Raw genomic sequence first — 8,831 nt, 5'->3', positions numbered from 1 at the left:
GGTGGTGACGATGGTGGTGGTGGTAGTGACAATATGGTAGTGGTGGTGGTGGCGACTGGTAGGGGTAGTGATAACAACAGTCGTGGTGGTGGAAGCGATAATGTCGATGGTAGTGGTGACAATAATGATGGTGATGTACCAAAGATGTAGTGGAGGTGGTGATGATGTTGATGGTTCCAATAATGAGAATGAGAACAACAATGATAGAGAACTACATGTCGACGATACATATTAACATTTTTTTTTTTAATTTAAACTGTTTATTTTAATCTAAAATTTTTTATTAGTTATTTGCATATTCTCATATTCTCGTATTAACTAATGTTCTCACTTGAATCTCTCCTATATATTTATATACACACACAACACCCTATATTTGAGAGTAAGAAACATGATTTTTTTTCCATTTTACTTATATTCAAGACCTAAGAAGATATTTATTGGATAAATAAGTGATAATATAAATTATTTTTAAAATTTATAAAATGTAAAATTAATATTTTTTAGCTTAATATATTTTTAGCTTTCAAATTTAAAGTAAATTTATTTTTGACTCCTTCCATTTAACATTGTTTTTAGTTCTTTAAGTTTACAAATTTTGTTTTGGTTCCTCAAACCATTAGGACATTGGAGGCTTGAACTTGGCTGGTTCTTCGGAAGATCTAATTGTATAAGATCTTCTATTGCGGGTAATTTTATTTAAGTGACAGGAACTTATAGAAGAATGGATGTATTTCAATTTTTAATTAAAATTAAATTTATATAATAAAATATTATAAAATCTAATACAACTTTTATTATTGTTATACAGTAAATTTTTTTTTAAAAAAATTAACATTAATGACATAACGTATATTTATTATAATGTTATAATTATAATTTTATATATCAATGTATAAATAAAACTCATTATATATTTTTTACTCATGAACTCCCTAATTTTTCTTCTTCCCTCTCATTCTTTATCTCTTAAAATCCTTTTTCTTTCACTTTTTATCTCTTAAAATTCCTTCTTAAGTTAAATAAATTATTAAAATATATAAAAATGTAAGATTTTTTTTGTGAAACCCATTTAAGAATTGAAAGAGAGATGCTAGATTAAAAGAGAAAAATATTTATAAAGGTATTTAAATTGAAAAAAGTAAAAATAAATTATGTATATATGTGGGTCTCACTTACAAACTTAAAGAATCAATTTTTATTAGAGATGACTTTATTAGCTTACAAAATAGTGACATATTTAAACAATTATACAGTATCAACTACGATATTTTTACTAATAAAAGCACTAATAAATAAATTTTGTATAATAGTAATTAATAAACTATTTAACAAAATTTGAACATAAAATTTAAAACAATATACTTTTAAATTACAAAAGTTAAAAAAAAATTATAAATTTGCGAAACTAAGAAGAAATTTATTTCATATCTAAAGTGTTAAAAATATATCGAAGTTAAATATTTTTAAGAATTGGCACGAAATTTGATAATATTCACAAAATTTAAAAAGAAAATTGATAGAAAGCAGTTTAGTGAAATGTTAAGATAAAATAGGTTGGGCCAGCTAAGATCCGATGTGAGAAGTGTATTGTTCTCGTAGATCGCGTCCCACCAATGAGCGTTTCCTCCCAACTGCACGCACTGCAACAGAAGCAGAACACCATTATTCACATTTCACATTTCGCAATTCACACTCACACACACCTTCACCACGTTCCACATACCAACACTCAATCAAACATTTCTATAATCAAAGTCTGAATTTCTTGTCCTCTAACACTCTCACCCCTTGGATCCCTGACACTCACATTCATCATTTATATATACAATTACAAAATCAATTCTGTTTACAACAATCTTTCAAATACTAAGGCGGTTACTTTTTTTTTCTTTCTTGTTTACAATATCATATAAAATTTATAAATTTTAAAAACATTTTTCTTCTAGCTAATAGTAAAAATGGGTCTTACAATTATTTCATCATTCTTGAGAACAATTAAGAACATTGTTTGTATGATAAACCATTATTATGTAAAATTATAAAGTCAATAACTTCAATTGCAAAATTACACCAGAGCTTATTCATAAGTTTAAGAATCCTATAAATAAATTACTTTTTATCAGAAATACTCTCAAGAAAATAAGTGCCTTTATTAAATTTCCTAATAAAATATTGTTAGAAGTATATTTTTATTATCATGTAATTCATGCAAATTTCATAAAAAAATTAAAATTATCAAAACCAATGCATTTTTTAATGTGAATATCTTAATTTATTTTTCTACATTTCTTATTGAGCCAAATTTTCCCTTAAATATCTTTATTTTATTTATTTTATTTTTTTAAAAAAATTTCTCTCACTTTTACATAATTTCTGATTATGGGATATCTCTACACTCATTCATTATTCATATAGCTTTCTTTTTCTTTCTATTTTTATTTAAAATAAAATACATAAACACAAAATATCTCTTCTCCATTAGTTAAATAAAAGAAATTTACCCACAAATTCTTTTAACTTTTTTAAAACATTGGTTTGAGGACCCATACAAAATCCAAGTGTTTGACCACGACAAGAACAAAGCCTCTTCCTCTCCCTCTCCCTCCACCTCACATCACAACACAACACAACTCAATAACTCCCTATTTCCCACCACTTTCTCTCTCTCTCTCATCTCTTCTAACCCTCCAAAAGCTGCAACCTTCCTTTGTTTTTTCCTCACTCTCCCTTCAACCTTCCAACTTTTCTAACCCCTTTCCATTGTTTTCCATTCTCGGTTTCTTTGCAATCACACCATACTCAAACTAGAAGCACTCTTTTTCTGCTTATAGCTAGTGAGTGGTTTTTTCTGAAGAACCTTTGATGGCCCTGAGGCTTATTGTTTTCCTGCTTGCAACATATGTGCCTGTTTATGGAGGCAAGTCTTTCACTTTTCTTCCTTATTTGTTTTTCTTCTGTGACTTTCACCTTCTATTTAGTGACCTTAATGTAACTATGTGTATTAATTCTCTAAAGGGCTTTCCATTTCATGAAGTCTAATGCTTGTGAGTGTGTGTGTGTGTGCTTTTTTTTTTTTTCTCTTTTGTTTTTTCCTCATTATGTGGGCTTTGTGCTTTCACTAGTGTACCACTTCACCTATGAAAGTTGTGTTTTTCTATCCTGCTCAGGATTCTCCATGTGGGTTTATTTGTATGTTTTTGTTCATAGGTCAAAAGTGGTATTGTTATGAACGATTAATGCAACAACATTCTAACAATGCTAATGCCCTCATTCTAATGTGTAACACATTTTCTTATAGGTTAAAATTTATGTGAGTGAGAATCACATTTAATATGTGGGTCCATTTCGCATTTAGTAGGCGTCTTTCTCGTATTAGTGAGTAGTGACTATTGGAAATTAAGGTTTTATTAACAAAGAATGTTGAATAATTATTACATGATTCGGTATGAATTCTCTTGAATTAAAAATCTCGGTTACATGAAACATGAAAATTACTAGTTGTGACCATGTCCGTGACGAAGTAATAATTTTTGTGAATTTCACATGAGTTTCTTGTGGTCATTTTGTATATATGGTTCTTAATATAATTCTTTGATTGCATTAGTATTGATATGAGAAAGGAGGAACAGAAAGCATGGTAACCTTTTATAAAGGCATAACCTTGCTACATGAGCATGACAATGCTGAATTAGAATGTTTGGGAAACGGTTGGCGTAGGTTGTTATTTTAATTAATTTGTTTTCCTTTTCCCTAAATGAGTTTTTTTTAGATATTTTTTTTTTTCTGTTTTTCTTTTGTGCACAGAATCTCCGCCCTGTCCTTCCTGTTTTCTAGTGGGATTTTGGAATAATGTCATTGCGTCCCAGCTCAACACACTGTTCTTTTGCAGTTTGCACTTAACTACATTTTCGTGAAAAACCAATGTCATGGACTTAAATACCCTTACTCAATAGGGGTGGTGGAAAATATAATCAATTGGATGTTTCAAACAAACACAGCAAACACAGTGATACTAACTGCATGGTTTAGCTTAATTTGGAAAAAATAATCGATTATTTCTTTTGTCTGTTTGAGAGAATTTTTCGAATAATTAGTGATTATTTCTAGTAGTTATGTTATAGTAACATTTTGACCAAGCTTCCATGAGACATGATAATCAAAATACATCATTCTAACCTCTGCATTTACCCTGGGCAATGTAATATGTAAATTAAAGAAATTCTCATTTTAAAATTATATACTTGATAATCAAAATGAAATTTTTGCATATTTAATTTAACAATTGGTGCTTCTGATATGTGAGTTTTAAACCGTCCATCCTTTGAGTATTCTGGTTATAAACTTGATAATCAAAATAATTTTTTTTACATGTCATGTTTCATATCTCTTTTTCTCTTGTAATTCAATAAATTTTGAAAAAAATAGTGGATGGTTTACTAAGCATTTATAAAATTAAATAAATGAATTGGATCTAATCCATTATTTATTTATTTTTGACATGTATGAATGGGATGAATTTACATGCAGATGAATATAATGGATGTTGGATTAAATAGGGTTTGTTTGGATGAACTTCTCCAGAAACACTTTTAAGGGTGAAAAATAAGAAGAAAAAAACTTCCCCATAAGTTAAAATTACCTTCTCATCTTATTTTTAACTCATACATAAACTAGTTTTAACTTATGAAGAAGTTTATTTTAATTTTTCTTTATATTTTTATCCTCCTAAAAGTCGCTCTAAAGAAGTTTATCCAAACAAGGCTTTATTTTGTCATGGATGGATTTTATGAATTTACTTGCGGGTGGATTGAATGAGTGATGGTTAAATGGATTCTTTTGCCACTTGTAAATCATGGTGGGAAAAAATTAGCTTAACTCCTCTGCTCTTATTGTACTAATAATCCTTTTATTTTGTTTCTGAAGGTTGTTAAGTTTAGGATTTAGCATCTGTCTGTTAAAAGTTTAGTGCAAATTTATCTGCATTCTATGATTTTCCGTAATTTGAGATTAAGGATTTATGCCTAACTGATCTTTTAGTTGTATGTCATTGAAAATCAAGTTACATGCAGTAATGGGCTTAAAGAGTACAAAGAGAAATCCTTTTACATATTTAGATTCGCTGTAACTTATAGAAAAATTCATTTTTCTTCTTTTTCTATTTCTTTTGGATGGTTGCAGCATTTGCATTACTTATTATATCTCCAATTCACAGTTTTATTTCATATCTGTATCTTATGGTAACATTGACTCACTGTTCTGAATATGAGATACCTTTTTCTGTTGGATGATTTGGTTGTCAAAACTCAAAAGTCCTTCATTTGCTGCTATTTTTCTCTGCAGATGCTTTCATTGGTGTCAACATTGGCACAGACGTGACCAACATGCCAAGTCCAACAGAAGTTGTGGCCCTTCTCAAGGCTCAAGGCATCCAACATGTCAGACTCTACGACACTGACAGAGCCATGCTTCGTGCCCTCGCCAACACAGGAATCCGTGTAATTGTTTCTGTTCCCAACGATCTGCTACTCGGCATCGGCCAGTCCAACGCCACAGCTGCCAACTGGGTTGCTCGCAATGTGGTGGCTCATGTTCCTGCTACCAACATTACTGCCATAGCAGTTGGATCAGAAGTCCTAACTACACTCCCAAATGCTGCACCTGTCTTAGTCTCAGCATTGAAGTTCATCCAAGCTGCACTTGTTGCAGCAAATCTTGATCAGCAAATCAAAGTCTCTACACCACACTCTTCTTCTGTCATACTTGACTCTTTCCCACCTTCTCAGGCGTTTTTCAACAAAACTTGGGACCCTGTCATGGTTCCCTTGCTTAAGTTCCTGCAATCAACAGGCTCATTTCTCATGCTCAATGTGTACCCTTATTATGATTACATGCAATCCGATGGTGTAGTCCCTCTAGACTATGCTTTGTTCCGCCCCTTGCCTCCAAATAAAGAAGCTATTGATTCCAACACCCTTCTGCATTACACTAATGTTTTTGATGCTGTTGTTGATGCTGCATATTTTGCAATGTCATATCTGAAGTTCACCAACATTCCTATTTTAGTCACTGAGTCAGGGTGGCCCTCCAAAGGCGACTCGGCCGAGCCGGATGCAACAATTGACAATGCCAACACTTACAATAGTAACCTGATCAGGCATGTTCTTAACAATAGTGGGACTCCTAAGCAACCTGGGGTTGCAATTGGTACTTATATTTATGAGCTTTATAATGAGGACTTGAGATCTGGTCCTGTGTCTGAGAATAACTGGGGGCTGTTTTATGCTAATGGAGCACCAGTGTATACTTTGCACTTGACTGGTTCTGGTACTGTGTTTGCAAATGATACAACAAACCAAACATTTTGTGTTGCCAAGAGTAATGCAGATGGTAAGATGCTGCAGGCAGCGCTTGATTGGGCATGTGGACCGGGGAAGGTGGATTGTTCGCCGTTGTTGCAGGGTCAAGAGTGTTATGAACCGAATAATGTAGTTGCACATGCTACTTATGCTATCAATGCATATTATCAGCAGATGGCTAAATCTGCTGGGACCTGTGATTTCAAAGGGGTTGCTTCTGTCACCACCACAGACCCAAGTAAGTATAGTCTTTACATACTCGTGAATCATATCTGCATGTGATGTTGTTGGCTAGAATAGTATCAATGCATTTATTGGAAAAATTAGAGCATCATAACTATGGACATAATGAAAAAAATGCATGTTTACACTTTGCACTCTTGCACATGTAACACACCACAGCTAGTTTTGATGCATAATAGACATAAAATACAAGCTGTGTGGATTCTTATGAATCTTGTATTATTTGGGTGAAAAGTTTTTTTGCCAAGAGGTGTAAGATAGTGATGTTCAAATATACTCATATAGATCAGATTGTTTCTCAAAACTATCTGTTGAAACTATAGATGCCATATGGTAATTTTCTCTGCTCTTTTATTCTTTTTTAAAAGAATGTCAGTGATTGCAGTTTTTTAAATTTTAGTTACTTATGTGCACCCGTAGCGATTGCATTCTTTTACTTCATTGGGTTCAAAATTAAGTCCCTTAAAATTGCAAATTAATTTTTGACCATTTTAGTTTGAGTAAATTATATCAATTCTTAAAGTTTTTTGAAATTCCACATAACCTCCCTGCTTTTTTAATGTTTACAATAACCTCTCTTACAACACAACATAATGTTTTTCAAACAATTAAGAGAAGTTTGTGTCATGTCTAAGAGATATTGGTGTAATATTTTCAAACAATTAAGCAGGTTGGTGTGGGATAAAAAACAAAAAAAGCAGTGGTGCACATGCTAACATGCAATTTCATGAAATCATAAGAGGTGTCAGTATAATTTACTCTTTCAGTTATTGGTGCTTCTTTTGCAGCTTTTCTCCTTTTTGGCCATTTTCTTTTGACTCGTCTATTACACATCAGAAAATTCCTTTGTGTTCACAAATCTCACGTTCAAGTTGCTTAGCATTTTAACATAACTGATATTTATTGTATTATCATTGTTACAGGTCATGGTTCCTGCATATTTCCAGGAAGGTATAATTCCAAGCTTATGTTGATATATCTATCTATCTATATCTATCTATATCTATATCTATATATATATATATGTTTGATAGCATTTTATATTTTGATTATACGTACTAGTTGCCTTGCCTGACATTAATAGTCTTTTTTTTTCAATTCTCATTTCCTCAACACAAAAAACTGAAAATTTACTGTTGCATATTCTTATTTATCATTATTATTTTTCATATTTTTGGTGAACAGTGGTGGTAAAAAAGTTAGCAGCACAAATGGCACAGCATTGGCTCCATCTTCCAATTCCACAAATTCAGGATGCTTGGCACAATATTACAATGGTGGAACTTTAACAAGCTCTGTGATCCTTACTTTAATTTTGAGTATAGTTGTCATGTAAAACTAGACACATTACCTGTTCAGTGTTAGAATCTAATTTAATGGTGACACGCTCTTCAATTACCTTTTAAGAGATTTGATGCATACCCAATTTTGTGTTCCTCATGTAGAGGGTTTAAAGGGTGGCGAGGTTGGTCAAAATGTATATTGGCAATTGTAACATGACTTGTCCATTGAATTTTTGTACAAACGAACCAGGAGAATTTATTTAAATCGTTGATGTAATTACCTTGTTAGGGGGAAATATTTATAATCAGAAAATCTATTGAAGTGGTTGGTAATAAAGTTTATTGAAGGACCAAGATTTTGTGCGCTTAAAAAGTTACTTTAAAGAATCCATTTCCGTCTAAGATGCATCACGCTTACCTAAAAGGTTGAGTATTACAGATAAATAATTGAATTTCTTTAATAAGTTAACCAAGTTTGATTCTTAATCACATGTATAAATCGTATGTTAAGGAATTGCATTTACTTCGATAATTTGTAGGTCTGACGAAAGATTGTCCCATGACATCACACTTAAAATAGTCTTGGTGTTAAATGAGCCTCAAAGTCCTACTTTGTGTTCTTTTAGTATACAAGAGATTAGATGTGTTGGATTTTGAAAAGATAAACATGACTTAAAAAGATAATCATAAAATTATCTTATATATTGATTTAAATTAATAAAATGGTCAAATGATTTTTAAATTTTTTAAAAATTTACAGATTTGATTTATGCATTAAGAACTTTAAATTCAACGGTTGGATCGTTAAAAATTGATATAGGACATGAGTTATTGAACGAAGTAAGTTTAGACGGATCCCTCCTCTTATATAAATATTGATTAATTGGTTTCACTTTTATTTGCATAAACTTATATTTATTGTACTAGTAAAAGTTGAACTTCAATT

General features: G+C 31.4%; 1 protein-coding gene across 2 annotated transcripts; it reads left to right on the top strand.

Annotated features, from left to right (window-relative positions):
• Positions 1 to 2,572: 2,572 nt before the first annotated feature.
• LOC109817723 (glucan endo-1,3-beta-glucosidase 3) lies at positions 2,573 to 8,008 on the top strand. Of its 2 annotated transcripts, none has more exons than XM_020383055.3 (4): positions 2,573 to 2,920; positions 5,344 to 6,597; positions 7,526 to 7,553; positions 7,788 to 8,008. In XM_020383055.3, the coding sequence occupies exons 1-4, from the start codon at positions 2,866 to 2,868 to the stop codon at positions 7,936 to 7,938; spliced, it is 1,488 nt and encodes a 495-aa protein (XP_020238644.2). In that variant the 5' UTR covers positions 2,573 to 2,865; the 3' UTR covers positions 7,939 to 8,008. The 2 variants fall into 2 exon arrangements, with proteins under 2 accessions (XP_020238644.2, XP_020238643.2); XM_020383054.3 differs by lacking the exon at positions 2,573 to 2,920 and adding an exon at positions 3,478 to 3,720.
• Positions 8,009 to 8,831: the final 823 nt, after the last annotated feature.

This window comes from Cajanus cajan, chromosome 1, assembly GCF_000230855.2.
Source record: "Cajanus cajan strain Asha chromosome 1, NIPB_CcT2T_4, whole genome shotgun sequence".
NCBI classification, from domain to species: Eukaryota; Viridiplantae; Streptophyta; class Magnoliopsida; order Fabales; family Fabaceae; genus Cajanus; species Cajanus cajan.
The sequence above is the reverse complement of the archived record's forward strand: the minus strand, read 5'-3'. Positions and strand labels throughout refer to the sequence as shown.

Excerpts from the sequence above, each read along its gene's own strand:
- LOC109817723 (XM_020383055.3), top strand. The coding sequence starts at position 2,866 with ATGGCCCTGAGGCTTATTGTTTTCCTGCTTGCAACATATGTGCCTGTT. Across the intron at positions 6,598-7,525 it reads TGTCACCACCACAGACCCAA|GTCATGGTTCCTGCATATTT; the intron begins GTAAGTATAGTC and ends TCATTGTTACAG. Across the intron at positions 7,554-7,787 it reads TCCTGCATATTTCCAGGAAG|TGGTGGTAAAAAAGTTAGCA; the intron begins GTATAATTCCAA and ends TTTGGTGAACAG.